This window comes from Mustela nivalis (genome assembly GCF_964662115.1).
Source record: "Mustela nivalis genome assembly, contig: HAP1_SCAFFOLD_1232, whole genome shotgun sequence".
NCBI classification, from domain to species: Eukaryota; Metazoa; Chordata; class Mammalia; order Carnivora; family Mustelidae; genus Mustela; species Mustela nivalis.
The window spans coordinates 48591-73840 of NW_028135432.1; the positions used below are offsets into that span (position 1 = coordinate 48591).

Genomic DNA, 25250 nt, shown 5'->3' on the forward strand with positions numbered 1-25250 from the left:
TATTGTTAGAGGGCCTGAGATGCTATTTATATGTAACATTCATTTGGGGAACATATTAAAAGAAGTAAACTTGGAAAGTGCTGTAATGTGTATTTTTTTTTAATTCTAGAAAGGAAAATATTTTGTAAAAATGCAAGCTTAGAATTCTTTTCTGGGTAAATCTAAATAGTTGGAGTGGGCTTTAATTAAGGAATGTTTTAATACAAATGTCATTTAATCCAACAGTATATTAACTTTAATTTTCCTCTAATATTTCTGGATTTTTCTACATTTATCAATCTTGGTAGGCTTATATACACATAATAAGCTATCTAGATGTTTATTTAAATTCTATTTTATCTTTCTAAGTTTTTATTGAAGTATAATATAGAGACTAATGCATAAATACACCTGTACAGCTAAATTAAATTTCACAAAGTGAATTTCCCATGTAATCAGTACCCAGATCATGAAACAAAAGCTTTCTTTACCTCTTTTACTGTTACCCACCCAAAGGAATTTAGTGTCTTGATTTATAACACCATAGATTAATTTTGCCTTTCTTTAAAACTTATGTAAATGGAATTATATAGTATACATTCTTTTGTCTACTTTCCTTCACTCACATTATGTTTCTGAGATGCATCTATGTTGTACTGGGTAGCTGCAGATCATTCCTGTTGCTGTTCAGTTTCCTATGGTATGAATATACCACAGTGGATTCATCTGGTCTGCTGTGGATGGGTATGTGGGCTGTTTTTGATTCAGGGCTATTATAATCACTGGCGCTGTGAGCATTCAAGGGCATGTCTTTGGTGAATGGATGAGCACATTTTTGTTGGGTATGTATTAGGTGTGGAAATTCTGGATTATGGCCTTATACATATGGCCGGGTTTATGGATCTAACTATGTATTCGAAGTAGTTGTATTAATTTACATTCCCACTAAAGGTGTTTGAAAGCTTTTATTGATCTCTGAATTACAGCTTTTCTTTTTCCTCCATAATTAGTATTGGTATTTTTTCCATGCCAGGACATAGAGATCTACTTTATTCTTTTTTCTTTTTTTATATAGTATTACATATATATTACATATAGGTTAGTTAGTATTCCTCTAGTATTGACCATGAGATTTGTTTTTTTTTTATTTTGCTATTAAAAATATTGTATAACCTCCAAAATTTAAAATACACCCACCTTTTTACACAATTTGTACTACAGGTATGTTTGACATGTACAAATTATTCATTGCATATGCATGTGTGTTGTTTTTTTACTTTTTATTTTGAAATAATTTTGATTTGTGGAAGATTGAAAAAATAGTACAAAGAATTTCCATGTGCCCAGCTTCCCCTAATGTTAATACCTTTATGGTACAACTATAAAAACTAGGAAATTAATATTGATACAATACTATTAACTTACCTACTGGCTTCATTTGATTGTATCTGTTTTGCCACTACCATCTCTTTCTCCAGTCTGGGATTCGATCTGGAATCACACATTGCATTTAGAGCTCATACTGTTTCAGGCATCTTTGGTCTCTGACGGTTCCTTAATCTTTGCTTTTTGTGACCCAAGGCTTTTCAAAGAGTGCTTTTCAGTTATTTTGTAGAATGTCCCTTAATTTGGATTTGTCTGATATTTACTCATAATTATATTGAGATTATTGATTTTTGGCAAGAATACCACAGAAGCAATGTGTATATCATATAGAACGTATATGCTGTCAGTATGTCTTCCTACAGATGATGTTAACCTTCATCACTTGGATAAGGTGGTATTTGCGAGGTTCCTCCACTGTAGAATTATTATTTTTCCCTTTGCAATTAACAGATATCTTGGAGTAGATACTTCCCTTATTCCTTCTATATTTATTAATTAGAATTTCTTTGTGAGGGACAGGCTTTTCCTTCTCTTCCATTTATTTATCTGTTCAGTTACTTATTAGTATCAGCATGGAATCATTTATTTTGTAGGTTATACTCAAATACTATATTTATTTTGTTTCTAAATTCTTGCTATACAGGTGGTACCTGTATCCTATCTTTCTTGAGCTCTTCCTTACTTTCTGGCACCACAAAATGTTCTAGGCTTGCCTTAGATCTTTTTTGCCCCAACAGATTCTGGAATCAACCAATTCTTTAAGATGCCTTGGTTTCTTTTATTGGAAAATGGTATTTAGAAACCAAGATGTGAAAATTGGGTGTGCTTATTTCTGGGGTACCTTGCTCTGAGGATTGATTTTTTTTTTGTCATTTATACATTTCTCTTGGATCATGACATTCAGAATACCCATTCATTTTTTAAAAATAAATGCATTTAAGACTATACATTTTTCTCTGCATACTTTGGTATATCATGTTTCCATTATTTATTTCCACATAGTTATTATTATTATTTTATCTTTGGCCCAGTGTTTATTAGATGTATGTTTTAAGTTTCAATGTATATAGATTTTTAATTGGCTTTTTGCTGTAAATGTTTTGTGTAATTTTACTGTAAGCAATGAGTGTGCATATATAATTTTTTTAAGAACATACTAAAATTTTAATTGTGGTTTGTTACATGGTCACTTTTTGTGATTTTACCATGTGTTTGAAAGAATGATTATTAGATATAACCTCCAATTAAATCAATACATCATTTGTTAATTGTGTTATTCAAATCCTCAATATCTTTTCTATTTTTCATATCATTGTAACCATTCAATTTCTGTGAGAAATGTGTTAATACCTTCCATTATGATTAATAATTTGTTCTCACTGAGTTTTTAACAGATATTTCTTTATGTTGTAGAGCCATGTTTTGGGTATGTAAAAGTTCATGATTATTATTTTTCTTGGTAGATTAGGATTTTTATCAAAACTAAAGGGTTCTACTTACTGTGTTGCTAGTTATTAATATTAATGTATATCTTTTATCATTTTTTTAAAAGATTTATTTATTTATTTATTTGACAGAGAGAGATCACAAGTAGGCAGAGAGGCAGGAAGAGAGGCAGGCAGAGAGAGAGGAGGAAGCAGGCTCCCTGCCGAGCAGAGAGCCCGATGTGGGACTCGATCCCAGGACACTGGGATCATGACCTGAGTCGAAGGCAGCGGCTTAACCCACTGAGCCACCCAGGCGCCCCTACCTTTTATCATTTTTAAAGCATCTGGTCTGGTATATATTTTTCTAACTTTTATTTTCTACATTTCTGTTAATTATTATTATTTTTTATATATGACTCCTGAAAACAACATGTGGCTGATTTTTTTCTCTTAGTATGCCAAAAGAAATACTTGTTAGGGTACAAAATGAGACTGAAAAATAGGAAAATTTATTAAAAATATTTTAAAAGTGCATTTAGGCTTGCAGAACCTCTCTCCAACTCTTCCTCCCCAAGGGCTTTTAATTACCTTGTCCTGACTCTGGCAGATGCCATAGGTACTATCAAAACAGCTAATTCCTCACATGGTCTCCTGCAGTTGAAGCCAATCGTTTAATAATTCCAATGCACACCACAGAAACTTAAGACATTTCAGTGCCTCATTTGTTAGGTTTTTAAAGAGAAAATAGTATAATAAATGTTCATTAATACAGATTCAAAAATTACCACAATTTTTGTCATTTGTGTTTCATCTGTCCCTTTTTTCTGTTGCTAAAATAATTTAAGGAATACCCAAGATGGCATGCTATTTTCATTTCTATTTACTTCAGTGTGATGTGCTATTTTCTTATATAACAACAGTATCATTATCCCCAAATTAGCAATAGTTTTGCTGTATTTTCTAATTCTCAGTTCATAATCAATTTCCTTAATATTTTTTAAAAACTAGTTTATTTGTTTGAATCTAGTTCTATAGAAGGCCTGCATGTCACTTTTGTTGCTTCTCTCTCTCTCTCTCTTTTTTAAAGATTTTATTTATTTATTTGACAGAGGCACAGTGAGAGAGGGAACACAAGCAAGGGGAGTGGGAGAGGGAGAAGCAGGCTTCCTGCTGGGCAGGGAGCTTGATGCAGGGCTCAGTCCCAGAATCCTGGGATCATGACCTGAGCCAGATGAGGCAGATGCTTAAGGACTGAGTTACCCAGGCACCCTTGTTGCTTCTCTTTTATCTAGAAAAGCCACTTTCCCCCCTTTTCTCCCTTCGTCATTATTAACTTGTAGGAACTGGACCAATTGTCTTCATTTGTAAATATAAATAGACAACAAAGGATCTCCAGACTGTAAGGGAGGCTTCAAATGTGAAAGACAAAAAACAAAGCAAGGAAAAAATTTAAAAACGCAGAGAAAACAGAAGTAATGCAGTAAATTTTAAAACACAGTGAAACTGATATCAAAATTATCATCAAAGAGTAAGAGAAGAAATTGTATCCATGAAATAAGAACAAGAGGTAATTAAAAAAGGGACCTTTTGGAGAATAAGAAAGAATTCCTGATAATTAGAATATGATAGCAGAAATTAAAAATTTTATAGACAGAATGGAAGATCACGGAACTAAAGCAAAATGTCAAAATAGTAAGATGGCAAGAAAATTTAAGAAAATTAGATCTCTCCAGATGGTTCCACATCCAAATAGAAAGATGTTCCAGAAAGGAAACAGAAAATGAAGGGGAAGGAATCATTCTCCCTAGGATAAAGTTCCTGGAACTAAACATCAGTTTCGGGGCGCCTGGGTGGCTCAGTGGTTGGGCCTCTGTCTTCAGCTCAGGTCATGATCTCAGTGTCCTGGGATTGAGCCCCGCATCAGGCTCTCTGCTCAGCAGGGAGCCTGTTTCCCCCCTTCTCTCTCTGCCTGCTTCTCTGCCTACTTGTGATCTCTGTCTGTCAAATAAATAAATAATATATTAAAAAAAAAAAAAAAAAGAAACATCAGTTTCCAAAACAAATACTCATGAAGGTGTCCAGCACAGAGGACAGAATACTGACATGATAATATGTTTTGATGAAATTTAAGAATACTAAGTGAAAAGAGAAAAATTTCAAAGCTTCAGAATCAGGGCAGGGGCAGAGTAGGGAGAACCTACCATGTATCATGCAAAGAAGTAGGAATTAAAATGGCATCAGACTTTGGAAAACAGCACCAGAAGTAAGGAAACAGAGGACAGTGCCCTAATTTTTGCATGAAGAATATTTTTCTCATCTATGATTCTATATTCAGCTAAACTGTCCAGTCTGATATATAGTAAAAACATTTTCAGATATTCACATTCTCAAATTTACCTCTCATGCACAAAATGCTTCTGGAGGATTTATTCCACCAAAAGGAGTACATCACAGAAGAGGAAGATTTTAGAGCCAGGATACAGAAGATTTGACACGAAAGAGCTGAGCCTGAAATGACAAGAAAAGGAAGTCCCAGGATGACAATTGTTACAGTCAATTGAGAGAATACCCAGATTGGAGGAGAATAGAGAGCTCTGGGAAGGATGTTTCCTAGAAAAGAAATGATATGGAAGAGTTTTCTGCTGTGTCTGAAGGTGTTGAGAGAGAATTACACCTCTGTCAGATTTAGAAGATATATCAGTAATAGGTACACAGAAAACTAAGAAGAAAAGGAAATGTTTTTTTTAATCCAGGGATAATAAAAAGTTGTGCAAGAAAAGAAATGTGATCATATCATAACATAGGGCTCACTAGTGAAGAATAATGTAAATACTAAATTAAAAATTTGATTTAAGTAAACTAGGAGGGTGAGACGAGGAAGACGATGTGTTTGTATGTGTATATAAGAGTATTGGTATGTGTAGAAGGATCAGTTCCTACTAGGATTGTGATAGAAACTGCTAGCTACCTACCCTAACATCATTGTTCCTTCTTCCTTAGTAAGAGAACTGTGGATATATCTGCTCTACTTGAAATAGGTATGGTCAGGTGTCTAATATCTAAGTTCAGCAGAAGTAATTGGTGATACTTCCAAAAAGTCTCCTTAAAACAGAGTGAGCTATTATTCTCATCTTGCTGCTGGTCTGGAATGGGAAAGGAGTTGTTGGGGTTTCTGCCGCTGTCAATGAAAATAACACACCAAAGACGGTAGACCAGAGAGTTGGAAGGATCCTGGGGCTCTGATGACTCTATAAAGCTATTATTATCAGCATTGGATTGGCTAACAATATATTTGTTTTATGCAATATAATGTACTCTTGTATATTTAAGCTATTATATTTATGTCTCAGTTATCAGTAGCAGTATCAGATCCTAGCTGATTTGTAATTTACTAGGTAATACTGAAATATTAAGGAATAAGAATATAAGCATGTTATTTAATAATATAGAAAGAAATGCTAGAGAAATCAGGGAAAAAAGTTGAAAGTTGTTTTGGGCAGTGAGAATTGAGGTCAAGGCAAATGATTACTGTTTTTTCTTTAGATTTTTTAGTAATATTTGACATTTGAAATTGTATACATGTATTACTTTTAATAAAAATTAAATTAATATTTGTTTAGTTATATTTTAATTAGTAATTGAAGTGAAAATACATATTCATTGAAAAATTTGAACAATACAGAAGATACAGAGTAAAAATTATGCCTTCCTTCAGTGTTCTTTGCCTTTCCTCTGCCCATCAGTTCCACTCTCCTCTCCAGGGTTAATGGCGTTTGATATGTTCTCTTCATACTTTTCCTGTACATTCATTTAGCATATATAAATATGTGTATAGCTTTTTAACATTTATTTTTATTAAAAGTATATTTAAATTTAATAAAATTCTCAGGAAGGAATATTTATGCTTGTAATGGGTGTTGTTTGTTTATATGTTTAGAATTCAAGATGTGAGCATGCAGTTAAAAAGTCAGCAAAATGAATTTCAGAGAATACAGAAAGAATTTAATCATTTGCAACATGAATTAAAAATTAAGCAGAGACAATCACAAGTATTCAGGTAAGATTATCTGTAAAGAATGGAAAATGATAAGGATTGAAAAGGTACTTTTAATACTAACTTGATAAACATTCAAACAGATTTTAGTAATACAGTTTCTGTATTCTGCGTGGTTGAAAAAAAGGAAACAACTTCACCTGGGGTTTTTTTGGCTATTATCTCAACTGAAGAGTTTTAGCAGGCCAACACCTTGCTTTTATTGTGCAGTAACATTTTTCTCTTTCTCTTGACCAGTATTTCTTGGTGTATTCAATTCCCTGCCTGATAGTCTAGTGATACAAAAAGTAATAGAAGAATAGGATAACTTTAGAAAAAACCATTTATTTATTTGAGAGAGTAAACGTGTACATGGTTGTGTGAGTGGTGGAGGATCAGAAGGAATCTTCAAATGGACTCCTTGCTGAGTGTGGAGCCCAGCTAGGGGCTCATCTCAGCACCCAAAGATGAGGACCTGAACCGAAAGCAAATGTTTGATGCTTAACCAATTGAGCCACCCAGGCACCCCTAGAATAGGGTAACTTTCTAAATGATAGTAATTTAGATCTTCTAAATTTCAAAATCTCTAACATAAATGTTGTTCATTCTGTTTTCATATAATCTTTGGAGGGCTTATAATATCTAAACCCCATGTTCTAAATAAATTAGGAAGTTCATTTTCTTTTAAAAAAATGGAATTGGGGGCGCCTGGGTGGCTCAGTGGGTTAAGCCTCTGCCTTCGGCTCAGGTCATGATCCCAGGGTCCTGGGATCGAGCCCCACATCAGGCTCTCTGCTCTGCAGGGAGCCCGCTTCCTCCCCTCTCTCTGCCTGCCTCTCTGCCTACTTGTGATCTCTGTCTGTCAAATAAATAAATAAAATCTTTTTTAAAAAATTGGAATTGAATATATTGAGAATATCAGAAACAATGATTCTTTTCAAAATTGAGTAACAGCTCTTAGAAAAGGGAAATAAGTTAAGTGAACTTTATAAATAGACAGTTTCTGGGTTGAATGAATGTTGAATGAATATTTTGAATGTTAGTTCCCTTTCTTTTCTTTTCCAAGCTACTAGTTGTTGCTGGAAACATTGTTCCATTAAAAAAATTACCTGGGCTAATAATTTTTTAATATACTATCTGGTGATCACCTGCCTCAACTACCTTTCATAAATGCCTTGCACGTAATGACGCTCAGCAAATACTTTTTGAATCGATGATTCTACTCATAAAACAGATGATCGTTTTTGTCATCAGAAATCTTTTCTGCCCTGTCCTAGAAATCTGGTATTGAACCAGCAGGTGATTCCAGTTCTTCACTTTAGTCAGGCCAACCAGTATTCAAACTTAGCTCTTCTAATATCTCTGGCTCAGATCTGCTAAGGAAGTCCCATTTATTTTATCCATTAATGCCATAGTGGGTGGTAAGATGGACTAAATTTTAAAGGTTAGGCCAGAACTAGATTAAACAATTAATGCTGCTTCAAAATATTAAGATTTTACATGTGATTTTGTAGCATTTTATTTTTTTGATTTTTTTTTGATTTTGTAGCATTTTAAACTCTTGAAAAAATAGGTGTATTTGTTACTTTTATTGTGTTTTAATTTTTATCATTTTGAGTTATACTTTTAACTGCTTATTTTCTTTAAAAATTTTCTATAGATATGTGACTTTGTTTATTTTTAGCTAAAAGATTACAAATTGGGAGTCTGGGGTCTGACTTACATAAAAACATAGCATTTACTAAAAATCAATTTTGGAAGTAACCGTTTAACTAAACACTTAGTACAAATAAAAGTTTATGATATACAAATAGAAATGATTACTGGTTTTATTCCTTACTAGTAGGTACATTGCGTAGAAACAGGCAGTCTGGTGAAAATAAAATCAAAATTTATAAGGTCAGTGATTTTGTTGCATTACTAAAAGCTAATTTTAAAGTTGTATATCTTAAAAATATCTAGTAGAATACAGAAGAAAAGGAGCTTATCATCTCTCTAAACATGGCAAAGAAAAGAAGCATGAGACTTAGGCACTCAGATATAATCATTTTATTTGTGGAGCCCAAAAGGTACTTCCTCTCTCTGTCTCTCACTCTCTCTCTCTCTTTTAAAGATTGTATTTAGTTATTTGTCAGAGAGGTAACAGAGAGAGAGAGCACAAGTAGTGGGAGTGACAGGGTGGGGGAGAAGCAGTATTCCCTGCTGAGCCAGGAGCCAGATGTGGGACTGTATCCCAATGACTTGAATCAAGGGCAGATACTTAACCAACTGAATCACACAGGCTTCCCAAAAGAAATTTACAATAGAACATTGAACTATGTCCTTGAGTCGCATTGCTCTTTTAAAATTATTCTGTCATTTACTTAATTGCAATTGGGCCTTAATCACCTAGCCTCCAGAAAAATGTTCTTCATGCTCTGTTTTTCCTGACATCATTTCCAACCTTCCTCATGCAAGGAGGTGATCAGGTGTGGTCTGCCTCAACTGGCTCAGCACATCTGCTATTCAGAATAGAGTGCCTTTGAGAGTGGAAATTAAGTTTAGAAGGTCTGTAAAATGGATACTAAAAAGTAGTATGGAATATAAGTATGCTTTACTTTACATAAATCTGTATATATCCAGTATTCCAAATCAATCCATATTTGAAATATTTTAGGAAGTGTTTATTTTTAGAGGATTCCTATTGTGAATATTTCATAGATTGTTTGAAATATAAAGTACTTACTTTTTTTTTTTTTTTTAAGAGTCAGGATAGGGGTAGAGTAGAGAGAGAATCTTAAGCAGGCTTCCTACCCAGCATCCCAGCATGGAGCCCAGTGCAGGGCTTGATCTCACAACCTTGAGATCATGATCTGAGCCAAAAGCAAGGGTTGGATACTTAAGTGACTGTGTCACCCAGATGCCCCCTTACTTTTGTGATTTGTCCATCTAGACTGTCATCTGGCTTTATTTTGTTTTGTAGTCTCAATCTCATAGCTTATCATATCATATCTTATTTTAAACAGTTTCGTTGATATACAATTACTTACTACAAAATTCATTCATGTTAAGAGCACAATGTAATGATTTTTACATTGTAAGACCTACTAAGTTGTGCAACCTTTACCACATCCAATATTGGAACAATTGAGTCATTCCCAAGATTCTCATTCCATTTGCACTCAATCTCTGTTCTCACCACCCATTCTAACAATCACTAATCTTCTTTCTGTTTCTATAGATTTGCATTTTTCTGGACATTTTTGGATATATGGAATCAGACAACATGGTCTGATTCTACTTTTGGTTTGTTTATTTTATTATTATTATTATTATTATTATTATTATTATTATTTAGATTCCACATGCAAGTGAAATCATATGTTATTTGACTTTCTTGGTTTGATGTACTTCACTTGGCATAATGCCCTCCAGGTCCATCCAGGTCCATCCAGGTCCCTCCAGGTTGTTGCAAATGGCATGATATCAACCTTTTATATGACCGCATAACATTCCATTGTTGAGAGGTACTTTATCTTCCTTATTTATTCATCTGTCAATAGACATTTAGGTTGCTTCCATATCTTGGTTATTGTAAATAATGCTACAGTAAATGTTAGTGTACATATATCTTTTGAATTAGCACATGTCAAGGCTCATTTATAATTTTCTTTTTCTTTAGGTAAATATACAGTAGTGGAAATATTGGATCACAAGATGTTTCTATTTTTAGTTTTTTGAGGAACCTCCATACTATTCTCTACAGTGGCTGTACCAGTTTACATTCCTACCAATAAGGGATGAGGGTTCCTTTTTTTCCACATCTTGCTATTTGTTATTTCACGTCTTTTTGATACTAGCCATTCTGACAGATGATATCTCATTGTGGTTTGTATTTGAATTTCCCTGATAACCAGTAATGCTGAGCATTTCTTCATGTGTTTGTTGGCCATGAAGGTCTTCTTGAGAATGATGTCTGTTCAGGTCCATTGTCCATTTTTAATGAGTTTGGTTTTTTGTTTTTGTTCTTGGTTTTTGGTTTTGAATTGTATAAGTTCTTTATATATTTTGGGTATTAATCCCTTATCAGATGTAGCATTTGCAAAATCTTCTTTCATTCAGTAGGTTGTCTTTTTCTTTTATTTATGGTTTCTTTCACTGTGCAGAGCTTTTTATTTTGATGTAGTCCCAATAGTCCATTTTTGCCTATGTCAGACACATTACTGCCTGTGCTCTCTTCTAGGATTTTTGTGGTTTCAGGTTTCATATTAGGTCTTTACTCCATTTTGAGTTTGTTTTTTGTGTGGTGTTAGAAAGTGGTCCAGTTTCATTCTTCTGCATGTAACTCTCCAGTTTTCCCTGGATGTCTCCCCCGGCCCTGTTGCATATTCTTGCTTTCTTTGTCATGGATTAATTGGCCAAATAATTGTGGGTTAATTTCTGGGCTTTCTGTTCTATTGAAGTTATCTATGTATCTATTTTTGTGCCAGTACCATACTGTTCTAATTATTGCAGCTTTGTAATGTATCTTGAAACCTGTGTTTGTGGTGTCTCCAGCTTTGTTTTTCTCCCTTAATATTGATTTGTCTATTTGGGGTCTTTTTTATGGCTCTATGAAAATTCCATATTTCTTACTTTAAATGGAAAACTAGAAATGGTTAAGCTTAGTGAGGAAGGCATGTCAAAAACCATGATAATGCCCAACAATAGCCAAGTTATGGAAAGAGTCCAAATGTCTGTCCACTGATGAATGAATAAAGAAGGTGTGCATATGTGTGTGTGTGTGTGTGCGCACGTGCGTGTGTGTAATGGAATATTACTCAGCCATCAGAAAGATTGAAATCTTGGGTGCCTGGGTGGCTCAGTGGGTTGATGCCTCTGCCTTTGGCTCAGGTCATGTTCCCAGGGTCCTGGGATTGAGCCCCACATCGGGCTTTCTGCTCAATGGAGAGCCTGCTTCCTCCTCTTCCTCTCTCTCTCTCTCTCTCTGCCTGCCTTTCTGCCTACTTGTGATCTCTGTCTGTCAAGCATATAAATAAAATCTTTAAAAAAATGAAATCTTGCCATTTGCAATGATGTGGGTGGTGGAGCTAGAGTGTATTATGCTAAGTGAAATAAGTCAGTCACAGATAGACAAATACCATATGGTCTCAATCACGTGTGGAATTTAAGAAACAAAACAGATAAACATAGGGGAAAGGGGAAAAAAAGGTGGCGGTGGGGGCAGAAGCAAACCATAAGAGACTCTTTCCTTTTTGTTTTTAAAGATTTTATATGGAAGTGATGAATCACTAAATTCTACAACTGAAACCAATTTTACCATGTATGTTAACTAACTAGAATTTAAATAAAAACTTGAAATCAGGAAACAAACAAACAGCCAAGATATGCCAAAAGCTAGGCCTCTTGTGCCAAACAGTTATCCAAGTTGTGGATGCAAAAAAAAAAAAAAAAAAAGCTCTTGATGGAAATTAAAAGTGTTACTCCAGTGAACACATGAGTGATAAGGAAGCAACAAAACAGTCTTAATGCTGATATGGAGAAAGTTTTAGTGGTCAGGATAGAATATCAAATCAGTCCCAACCGTTTCTTAAGCCAAAGGCCCATCCAGAGCAGGGCCCTAACTCTTCAGTACTATCTGTGAAGGCTGGTAAAGGCATGAAGTTCTAGAAGAAAAGTTTGAAGCTAGCAGACGTTGGTTCATGATGTTTAAGAAAAGAAGCTATCTCTATAATATAAAAGAGCAAGATGAAGCCGCAAGTGCTGATGTCCAAGCTCTACAGCAAATTTGCAGAAGATCTAGCTAAGAAAAATAATGAAGGTGGCTACACTAAACAACAGATTTTCAATACAGAAAAAACAGCCTTCTATTGGGAAAAGATGTCACCTAGGACTTTTTTAGCTAGAGAGAAGTCAAGGCCTGCTTTTAAAGCTTCAAAAAAAAAAAAAAAAAAGCTGACTCTCTTGTAAGGGGCTAATGCAGCTGGTGATTTTAAGTTGAAGCCAATGCTCATTTATAATTTTGAAAATTCAAAAGCCCTTAAGAAGTATGCTTAATGTTTAATCTACTCTGCTTGTACTCTAGAAATGGAAAAACATAGCCTAGATGAAATTATATACATATATATACATATTTGTATATATACATATTATATACATATTTGTATTATATGCAATTTGTATATAATACATATTTATATTATATGCAAATTATTTGTATTTGCATTATATACATATTTATACACATATTGTATTATATACAAATATGTATTATATACAAATATGTATATACTATGGTTTACTAAATATTTTAAGCCTATTGTTGATACTTTACGGCTCAGAAAAAAATATTCCTTTCAAAATATGACTGCTCATTGACAATGCACCCAGTCATCTAAGAGCGCTAATGGACGTGTACAATTAGATTAATGTTTTCATGCCATCCATTCTGGAGCCCATGGATCAAGGAGTAATTTTGACTTTTAAGTCTTATTACTTAAGAAATACATTTTGTAAGGCTCGGGCTGCCATAGATTGTGATTGCTTTGATGGGTTTGGGAAAAATAAACTGAAAATTTTCAGGGGAAAGATTAAGATGCCATTAAGAACATTTGCGATTCACGGGAAGAGGTCAAAATATAAACACGAACAGGAGTTTACAAGAAGTTGATACCAAACTTCATGGATGACTTTGAGGAGTTCAGGACTTCAGAAAGAAGTAACTGGTGTGCTGGAAAAAGCAAGAGAACTAGAGTTAGAAGTGGAACCTAAATATAAGACTGAATCGCTATAATCTCAAGATAAAACTTTAGTAGATGAGTTGCTTCATATGCATGAGCAAAGAAACTGGCTTCTTGGGTTGGAAACTACTCTTGGTGAAGATGCTTGGAAGATTGTTGAAATGACAAAAAAGATTTAGAATATTATATAAAATTAGTTGCTAAAATGATGGGCATGATTTGAGGGGATTGACTCAAATTTTGAAAGAAGTTCTACTGTGGGTAAAATGCTATCAAACAGCATTGCGTGCTACAGAGAAATCATTTGTGAAAAGAAGGGTCAATTGGCATGGCAGACTTCATTGCTGTTTTATTTTATGTCCTCTTTAGCATATTAAAGTCCTTTTGGAAAACTTCCTTTTTACTTATACCTCCTCCAACTCCCAAATGTATAATCAGTCATCCTCAAAACCCCACAGCAGCAGCTCTTTTTGCCTACTGGTCCTGTCCCCATGCTTTAATAAATCACCCTTTTTTTCAAAAAAGAAAACAAAAATGACCTTTTTGCACCATAAAAAAAAAAAAAAAAAAAGATGCTGCTGCAATCATCCCAAACCTTCAGCAGCCATCACCCTGATCTGTTAGCAGGCCATCAACATGGAGGCAGCACCCTGCACCAGCAAAAAGATTGTGACTCGCTGAAAATGCATATGATAGCATTTTTTAGCAGTAAAGTACTTTTAATTAAGATATATACATTGTTTTTAAAGACATGATACTTCTGCACACTTAATAGACTATAGTGTAAACATAATTTTTAAAAGATTTTATGCATTTATTTGACAGAGAGAGACACAGTGAGACAGGGAACAGAAGCAGGGGGAGTGGGAGAGGGAGTAGCAGGCTTCCCGCTGAGAAAGGAGCTGGATGCAGGGCTCAATCCCAGGACCCTGGGATCAAGACCTGACCTGAAGACAGATGCTTAATGACTGAGCAACCTAGGTGCCCCTTTTAACTAATTTTTAAAAAGACTTTATTTGAGAGAAAGATGGTGAGAGAAAGCACAACCAGGGAAGAAAGTGAGAAGTAGGTTTTTTGTAAGCAGGGAGCCCAATGTGGGGCTCTATACCAGGATCCTGGAATCATGACCTGAGCCGAAGGCAGGCGCTTAAAACAACTGAATCACCCAGGTACCCCTAAATGTAACTTTTATATGCACTAGAAAACCAAACAATTCATTTGATTCACTTTATTGTGAAGTTTGCTTTATTGTGATGGTCTGGAACCAAACCTGCAATGTCTCCAAGTTATGCCTGTATAAATCTTGCACTCCGTTTATAAATTATTTCTAAGTATTTTATTATTGCTGATGTTATTATGAGTGGGATCATTTTCTTAATTTTATTTTTGTGATTGACTACCATTAGTATATAGTCATAACACTGATGTTTGCATATGGATCATATATCCTCTGTCCTGTGACATTGATGAACCTGTTCATCAACCTGTTTGGGGTGTGTGTGTGTGTGTGTGTGTGTGTGTGTGTGTGTATTCTTTCAGATTTTCTATGTGGATGATGTTTCTGTCTAGAGAAGTTTCCAATATTCCAACTCCTTTTACCCCTGCTCATTTAGTTGTCATTACCCTTAAAACTTTCAGTCTTCATACTTACAAAACCACCAGGCCTTTAGTTCCTCCAATACTATTCTAACTCCTCACTCTTCTGCTTAGACTACTCATCTCTCTGCAGCTATATACCTTCCTTCATATTTCACAAAGGAAATCAATGTTATAAACACATCCTTTACTATAAATTAAATGATGCTCAAATTTCAGACCTCTTCACTCGGCAGCTCCTTTTAAGGTTCTCAGAGGGCCCCTAGCAATAGTAAGATGACCTAATTGTAATTGGTTAAAATTCTTTCTTTTTCCAGTCTGATTTCCCCTTTCTTAAACTTCTGATGTTGGTGTGCCAGTGGAGTAGTCACAAGCATTTTGTGAATCTGAGTAAGGGAAAATTGAGTTGGGAATACACTATTAAAGTTGCCATTTGGAAAGACATTTTAAAATGTTTTAATAATACAAGCAAGATATCACAAATGAAAAATTTGGGTGTATGTGAATTTTAAAAAAATTAATGGAATAAAAACAATGAAGATTAATTTAAGCATATTATTTTGACAAAATATTATAACTTTTTTCAGATTATATTACAGGTGAATTCATTAAGAGAAAGAAATATTTTCAATTAAATATTGAATGGATTATTTCATAATCCATTTCCTGAAATGAAGTTAATTATTCAAATACATTGAAGAAATATTTAAGTGTCTTGCTGATTTACAAAAGCTACTATCTCTGAATACAACATAAAAATCATACCATGTCAAGGGCATCTAAGATAGATTAGTTTATGAGCTTCCTCATTTCAAAGTCAATTTAAGCCTAGTCATTTTCTTTCTTCCTTCCTTCCTTCTTTCTCTCTCTCTTTCTTTCTTTCTTTCTTCCTTCCTTCCTTCCTTCCTTCCTTTCAGATTTTATTTATTTATTTGACAGAGAAAGATCACAAGTAGGCAGAGAGGCAGGCAGAGGAGGTGGGAAGCAGGCTCCCTACTGAACAGAGAGCCCAATGCGGGGCTCGATCCCAGGACCCCGAGATCATGACCTGAGCCAAACACAGGGGCTTAACCCACTGAGCCACCCAGGCGCCCCGCCTAGTTATTTTCTAAAACACTTGAAATGTTCCTAATCTTATAATCATATAAAGAAATTTGATAAGTTTTTTCCAAATTGGACAATGTATAATATTTACATAGTGTTATCAATAGTGAACTATAAAGCTGAAAGAATTTCAAAATTATGAATTATAAAAAATTAATGGCTATGCTAGATGAAAAGGTACATAATTTTTATATTTTCTCCACATAAAGTATTATATAAAATGGTTCTCATATGAACAAGAGCATGAATACTAAAATTGCAAATAGGATACCTGGGTGGCTCACATAGTTTAAGCTGGTTAAGTTGGGCTCTGTACCCAACACAGAGTCTGCTCTAGATTCTTTCCTTCTCCCCCTCCCACTACCCCCACTCGTGCATGGTACCCAGGCTCACTCTCTAAAAATAAATAAATAAAATCTTTAAAAAAGAAAAGGTATTATAGAGCTGTTATTTATTAGGAAGTTATATTATTTTCCTATATTTTGTAATATTAGTGGAATTCATCAACATTAAAATTTTTATGTGTAATGATTTTTCTCATTCTATGGATAATTGCAGTTTTAAACCAATTTATAGACATCTTTTTTTTTTTTTTTAGAGAGAGAGAGAGTAGGGGTGCAGAGGGACAGGGGGAGAGAATCTTGTAGGCTCCACACCTAGTGTGGGACCAGAGGTGGGGCTCAATCTCACAATCCTGAGATCAAGACCTAAGCCTAAATCAAGTCAGTCACTTAGCTCAACCCAGCTGAGCCACTCAGGTGACTCATGTAGATATCATTCTTGTATTCTGTTTTTCAAGAAAGCTCTCCTTCTACTCACCATTAGTCGTATAAGATTTAGGCTCCATAGAACATGGATCTTCTTATGGCTAACAAGCTTGAATTTTCCATTTTCTGCCTGTCTTCTTACAGAAGCACCTGCATATATCCAGTCTTTTTTTCTGTTAAATATCCTTGTAAGCCCTGACCCCCATCCACCATTAGCCCCTTGACCTTGACTTAGTTCATAGCTCTTCTTTCCCCGTCTCACCAGTTTTAGCATCTCTCAGCTTCCAGCTCTGCATGCTGAGTGAGGCATCCCCTGTGACTTCTGATCACTCAGATGGACCTTAGTTACCAATAGAATGACACCACCCTTTTTCCTGACAAAGGCTACTCTTTCAGCCTCTACCCTATCTCTGTCTTTTCTAGGACTTCACAAGAAATTCACTGCATCTCTTGTCTGTGTTTTTAGCCTCTGACTGTACATGTACAGTATTGTGGGACATGTATTGTTACTCAGTTGTGTGCACACTTAGGTATCTCCTATCTTAACAAACCATTCTACTCTGCATTTTCCTCCTTCTCTTCTGGCCACTTAAGTCAAGGTACTTGACTGCTGGTATCACCTGTTTTGTCACTTCCACTTTTTTGCCCTGTCTTTCCTACCTAATGCCTCTCTCTGAGATCGCCAGAAGCTTCCTTAATACCAGATACAGTGGTCTCTGTTCAGCGTTTATCTGAAGGTTTAAACACTGACCACTACTTTGTTGTTTAAATTCTTGTATTTCCTGGATTTCAGATATTATTCTTTTGGTTTTTCTTCTCTTTTACTCCCTAGTCTTTTTTGAGGCATTCTTTTCTGTTTTAGTCCCATAAACGTTAGTGTTGTCCAGTGTTTTATCCTCAGCCCTTCTCGTTTCTTCATTCCTCCACCTGGGTGATCTATTATTTTTACTCATTTATTCATTCATCAATATTTGTTGAGCATATACTGTGTGGTAATACTGTGCTAGGAGTTTGGGAAACTTGTGGTGAATAAGACAGATTTAGTCTCTGCATCATAGATTCAGTCCATCCAGGAAGATGACTATTATCTTTATTTTTTAAAAGATTTTATCCATTTATTTGACAGAGAGAGACAGTGAGAGAGGAAACACAAGCAGGGGAAGCAGGAGAGGGAGAAGCAGGCTTCCCTCTGAGCAGGGAGCCTGATATAGGGCTTGATCCCAGGACCCCGGGGATCATGACCTGAGCCGAAGGCAGATGACTAACAACTGAGCCACCCAGGTGCCCCCAGGAAGATAATTATTAACCAAATAATTACAATTCCGTGGCTTCAGTCACCACTTTTTTTGCTAATAACTCCCAGATATATGCCTGAATCTTTTTTGACTATTAGGTAAATTATAGCCAGGACATCTGAAGTAATAAAATCACTGAGATTGCAAAAAATCTGCGATTACTTTGAACTGTGACATTTCATGAAGCAAAAGCACTGTATCAATCACTTTAAAAGGTATTCAATATTGTTACCCCAGGTTACATACAGCATGGAGAACCATGATATATAGCAAGAATACTGTCTATGCATCTGAGATTCTCATTTTGTCTCTGTGATTATGTCACTTTGACCTAATTTTCTTCACTAAGTATTTACTGTTAATGAATTTAAAACATTAATTGAATTAATGTGTATGGGAAAGTTAGCTGTCTTTATAGTTAAAATAATGAAAATGAGTTGGGGTGACCATATTTTCCCGGAATATTCCCAGTTTATATCTGTCATCTCGAAGAATACAAATACCACCTCCTTTTATGTTCAAAATTGTCTCCATTTAGACAGTAGGTTATATGGTCATTCTCAAACCATTTTTCAAAGAAAACCATTTTTTTCAAAGAAATATTTGTTGTTATCCTTGCTATTTTAAAAATCCCTAATTTTTTTAAACTGTTTTACAGTCAAAGATTGGTGGAGTACAAATATTTCTGGAATAAGACTCTTTCATTACTTACTTTTACTAAAAGGGAGCTAACCAGTATTAAAAATGAAGTATATGATAATTTTCAAAACTGGACTTCACTGAAAGGAGAAGTTTTTCTACAAATTAAATCCATAAGTGAAACAGCCTTTACAGGTTTGTTGTGTATATTTAGAATGTAATCATCTTTTTTTTTCCTTTGCTATATGGTACATAAGTAACGAGATAATACTTATACTTCATTTTATGTGATGGGACTTATGATCAACTTTTGAATTTGTTGGGTTTGGTAAACTAGCTGGTCATTATGACTTCTTTGAACCCTAAAATTCAATAATTATAGGCTGATCTAAAATAAACCAAATACATCTATCTTGAGCTGTGACCAGAAGTCTGTTTATTACCCTTTGATGTGCCAATTTGTATTTTAAAACTTTTTCTTCTGTTCTTGATTTAGTATGTCATGTTGGATCAGCCTTCCCTCAAATAACTGATAAATTCTGGATAGAATAACTACTTAAAAACACTGGAGAGTGACCAGAGTCAAGCACATAACAGAGGGAATGTCAAATATTGAAAGAAGTCATATTACTAAGTGAAAGAAGCCAATCTGAAAAGGTTATATAATATATGATTCCAAATAAATGACATTCTCAAAAGGGTAAAACTATAGATATAGTAAAGGAATCTGTTTTTGCCAGGGTGTGAGGGAAGGGTGAATACGTTGAGCATGGGAGATTCTTAGAGCAATGAAAATACTTTGTATGATACTATAATGGTGGATACATGTCATTATACATTTGTCAAAACCCATAGAATGTAAACACCAAGAGTGAATCCTAATATAAACTAAGGATTTGGGGGGAACTGTGATATGTGCGTTATAGGTTCATTGATTGTAAGAAATGTCACACTCTGGTGCAGGATTTTGATGATAGGAGAGGCTATTCATGTGTGGAGACAGGTTATATGGAAATGCTCTGTACTTTCTGCTTAAGTTTTCTATGAACCTAAAGCTGAGGCATTTTTTTTAAAGGCTATGAATTTTTTTTGTTGTTGTTGTTAAAAGAAGAAAATGGAACTGGGTGAATTCCTTAGGGTTTTGTTTTTATTTTTTGTTTGTTTGTTTAAGGCTATTAGATTGAGGGCAGGTACAGTGTGTTCCATGCCAGAAAGCTAAAACTCTGATAGAAATCTATAGTCTTTTGGCTTGAAGATTGGAGAACACAGATTAAGGCAGCCTCTGAGAAAGAATTTTCCAGAAAAGAGATGATCAGAGAGGGAGAGCTCAGAGTTTGCATATAAGCTCTTTCTAATCTTTGGCCTATTCCTGAAATACATGTGCACAGGGAAGACTTAAAACAGCCCATCAAAGACCAAGATAATTGATATTTTCACTGCTGCTTGTCCAAGGGGAGATATATTTTACAGTTCGAGTTCAGCCAAGTTAATTGTGTATTAAAATAAAACAATGTCAAAATAACTACCCTTTAGAGGAACATAACAGAATTCAGGGTCTCCATAGCACAACATCCCCAATGTTCAGGATATAACCCCAAATTTTTTTATCTGGGAAGAAACAAGAAAACATGGCCCATACTTAAGAGATTAGATAGTAAGCAGACACCTACCCTGAGTTGATCCAGATGATAGAAATAACTAATCAAGATTTCAAATTACCTATTAATTATATTCAGTGACATAAAGGTAAATAAGCTAGTATGAATGAAAAGATAGAATATCTCAGCAGGAAACTATTAAAAATTAGATATTCAAAGAATGGAAAAATACAATATCTGAAATAAAAGTTTACTAGATAGACATTTATAGCATATTGTGATTATAGAAAAAATAACCAGTGAATTTAAGATAGATCAGTAGAAATTATTGATTTTGAAGAAGAGAGATAAACATTGAAAAGAAGTGAACAGAACCCCAGGGCCCTTGTAATGGATTAAATGTAGTATAAGTGATAAATATGGGTAAGTATTATTAAAGTCTTTTTTCCTTCTAATTAAAAAAATTGTATATTCTTATTTAAAGTAGGAATTATTATATGTGGGTTTTATAAAGTATGATTTAACTTATGACAGCTAGAATATAAAGGATAGAGGGAAGGAGTAAATAGATGCAAATGGTTGCACTTCTTTTGTATTTTATGTGATATGATGCAATATATATTATATGTAGACTAAAAAGGATATATAACTCATAAAGCAATGACTGACCAATAAATACAAAAAGATAAAGCTAAAAAGATAATAAATAAGCTAAAAAGTAACTTTTCTAAAGGTCTCCAAACAGTGGAGAATTAATGTCACCTGTCTCTAAGATTTATTATGTATTATGGCATCTGGATCATCAATAGATCAGTGGAATAAAATAGCCAGGTAAATGATCCTATTTGTATGATTATTTCACTTTGGACAGATGTGCTAAAATAATCCAGTGGGAGAAAGAAAGTCTTTCAACAAATCGTAATAGAACAACTGAATCCCTATATGGAAAAATATACCTCAAGACCTACATTACATTGTACATGAGATTAATTCAAGCTAAATCATAGAACTAAATAAAAAAGCTAAAAATATCAAAGAAATAGAGCAAAATGTCTTCATGAATTGGTAGTAAGTGAAGGTTTCTTGGATAGGGGAAAGAAGTAAGAAAAAGACCAAAAATTGATGTGTTAAACTTTATCAAAATTAAAAACTTATTCATCAAAAGATGCCATTAAGAAAACGAATAGGTCAGCCACAGACACAAGAAATATTTTTTAAAAATATGTGACAAAAAACTGTTGTCCAGCCTACATAAAGAACATGAACAAATCAGTAATAATAGGACAAAAAAAGCCAATCAAAAATGGCCAAAAGATTTGAACAGACACTTCATAAGGAAACATGTACAAATGACCAATAAGGACATGAAAAAGCACTGTTCAAAAGGGAAATGTAAATGTCAAGAGTACATACTCACCAAATTGGCTAAAATGAAAAAGTTTTAAAGCAACAAATGCTGGTGAGGAAGGAAAGCAACTGAAACTTATGCAGATTGGTTCAAGTATAAAATATTATAGCCTTGAAATTCTTCTCTTTGGTATTTATGCCGCACCTTCCTGCAAGTAAAAACGTATGTCCACCCATTTATCCTAAAGAAGTGTTCCTGGTGGCAGCCTTGTAGCCTTAAAATAAGGGAAGAAAATTAATGTTCTTATAGTTTAAATAAATTTGTTCATATATAACTAATACATTATATATATATATATATATATATATATATATATATATATATAAATTTAGACCCACATGAATATGCTGCACTGATTTTTTATGGTGTGGTATTCCATTTATTTATTTATTTAATATTTTTTAAAATTTTAAATTCAATTAATTAATATATAATATATTATTGGTTTCAGAGGTAGAGGTCAGTGATTCATCAGTCTTATGTAATACCTAGTGCTCATTACATCACATGCCTTCTTTAATGTCCATCACCCATTTACCCCATGCCTCCATCTGCCTCCCTCCAGCAGTCTTCAGGCTGTTTCCTATGATTAAGAGTCTCTTATGGTTTGTCTCCCCTCTGGTTTGTCTTGTTTCATTTTCTCTTCTCTTCCCCTGTGATCCACTGTTTTGTTTCTTAAATTCTGCATATCAGTGAGATCATATGATACTCGTCTTTCTCTGATTGACTTATTTCACTTAGCATAATACTTTCTAGTTCCATCCACATCATTGGAAATGGCAAGATTTCATTTTTCTTTTTTTTTTAAGGATTTTATTTATTTATTTGACAGATGGAGATCACAAGTAGGCAGAGAAGCAGGCAGAGAGAGAGGAGGAAGCAGGATCCCCACTGAGCAGAGAGCCTGATGTGGGGCTCCATCCCAGGACCCTGGGATCATGACCTGAGCCGAAGGCAGAGGCTTTAATCCACTGAACCACCCAGGTGCCCCAAGATTTCATTTTTCTGATGGCAGAGTAGGATTCCATTGTATGTATGTATGTATGTATGTGTGTGTGTGTGTGTGTGTGTGTGTGTGTATATATATATATACACACACATCTATTTTATGTATTCATCTATCGATGGACATCTTGGTTCTTTCCATAGTTTGGCTATTGTGGACATTGCTTCTAAAAACAATGGGGTGCAGGTGCCCCTTCGGGTCCCTACATTTGTGTCTTGGGGGTAAATACCCAGTAGTGCAATTGCTGGGTCTTAGGGTAGCTCTATTTCCAACTTTTTGTAGAACCTCCATACTGTTTTCTAGAGTAGCTGTACCAGCTTGTATTCCCATCAACAGTGTATAGGGAGGGTTCCCCTTTCTCCATATCCTTAACAACACCTATCATTTCCTGACTTGTTAATTTTAGCTATTCTGTTAACTTTAGCTATTCTGGAGTGAGGTGGTATCTCATTGTGGTTTTGATTTGTATTTCCTTAATGCTGAGTGATGTTGAGCAGTTTTTCATGTGTCTGTTGGCCATTTGGATGTCTTGTTTGGAGAAATATCTGTTCATGTCTTCTGCTCATTTCTTGACTGTATTTTTTGTTCTTTGGGTGTTGAGTTTGATAAGTTCTTTATAGGGTTTGGATACTAGCCCTTTATCTGATAAACATATTTATTAGTATATAATTAATATATTAAATATATTTATATATAAATTTAGACCCATGTAAGTATGCTAAACTGATTTTTGATGAAGGTAAGTAAGCCATTCAGTTGGAAGAAGGACAGCTAGAAAATCTTTGGGACCTAAGATTCTCAGACTTGAACTAAAAGCACGATACATAAAAGGAAAACTTGATAAATAGAACCTCAACAAAATTAAATTTTGCTCTGTATAAGACCCTGTTAAGAGGATGAAAAGGCAAGTTACAGATTAGGAGAAGATATTCGTGGATCAGCCAAAGGACTTTAATCTGGAATACATGAAAAACTCTCAAAACTCTACATTTTAAATAAACAGACTAATTAGGAAATGGGCAAAATATGTCAGGAAAAATTTGATCAAAAAAGTATATATAGGTGGAAAAAAGCACGTGAAAAATTGTTTAAAATCATTAACCATTTAGGGAAATGCAAATTATAATGAAATGAAAAACACATCTATTAGAATGTCTGAAATCATAGAGGTTTCTTAAAAACATAATGACCTAAAATAATTTTAAGTCCACGTGGCTAATAGGACTAAGAACAACAGAAAAATCTTATCAAGATAAATTGATTGTATAAGACTAATACTAGTAATTGTACTTTCATTAGTTAACATTATATAATATTTATTCTAAATCTAAAAACCTGTATTAGTTTTATACTTTGACAATATTACAAGCATTTTAAATGATAAATACTTTAAAAAAATACCAGCTTTTATTTGTGATCTACATGGATATGTCCTCATGGGGTGATTTGATTATGCATGGCATAGTTCTTCAGTTGAAAAGTTGATATAAAAAAATGAAACATTTTTATAAAAGTAAAATAATCTAATTCACAATCCTAATTCCTTTGTCCTAACACAGTTGCTTTCATTTTCCCATTTTATCTTTAGTGCATCACATGCTCATTTATTTTTGGCATATTTATAATCACAATATACATGCCAATAAATATTCTAAAATATAGTGTTATTGGCTGGATTCTGTCACTTCCCCGACTTCATATATTGAAGTCACAATCCCTCAGAATATAACTGTATTTGGAGTTAGGGTCTTTAAAGAAATAAATGTAAGTGGGTGGGCTCTAATCTATTGTGATTGGTGTTCTTTATAAAAAAGAAGAAATTTGGAAACAGACACCCACAGAGGGAAGAGCCATTTACAATCCAAGAAGAGAGGCCTGGATCAGCTCTGTCCTTTGTGGTCCTCAGAAGATACCAACACAGCTGATACCTTATCTCAGACTTCTTAGCCTCTAGAACTGTGAAAAACATTAATCTCTGTTTCTTAAGCCACCAGTCTCTGGTCCTTTGTTACAGCAGCCCTAACATTAATAAATATCATGAACCACATACACATTGCACAATTTTATTCAAGATACTTTGAAAGATTTACACATTAAAATTTAGGTTTAAATCAAAGTCAAAACAGTATTCCTAGAAAAGGCATTGCTTAATATTTACTTGCTGACAAAGTATGTTTATTATTGAATAGCAGATATGAGTGAAATATTTCTTACCCCTCTAATGAGTTGCTTTCTCTTTATGTAATCAAGATTTTTAAGTTCAAATGTTCATGGATTAGGTTTTCTTAAACCA

The 25250-nt window shown here is 34.2% G+C and overlaps 1 protein-coding gene across 2 annotated transcripts in view; it reads left to right on the top strand.

Annotated features, from left to right (window-relative positions):
* The window catches only part of LEKR1 (leucine, glutamate and lysine rich 1), a gene marked incomplete at its 5' end in the record, with an annotated part of 163734 nt that overhangs the window by 47261 nt on the left and 91223 nt on the right, over positions 1-25250 (top strand). For both annotated transcript variants that reach the window (XM_082750521.1, XM_082750522.1), the window contains 2 exons: positions 6730-6849; positions 18965-19140. In XM_082750521.1, coding sequence (XP_082606647.1) covers positions 6730-6849; positions 18965-19140 — 296 coding nt within the window. The remainder of the gene's footprint in view (positions 1-6729; positions 6850-18964; positions 19141-25250) is intronic.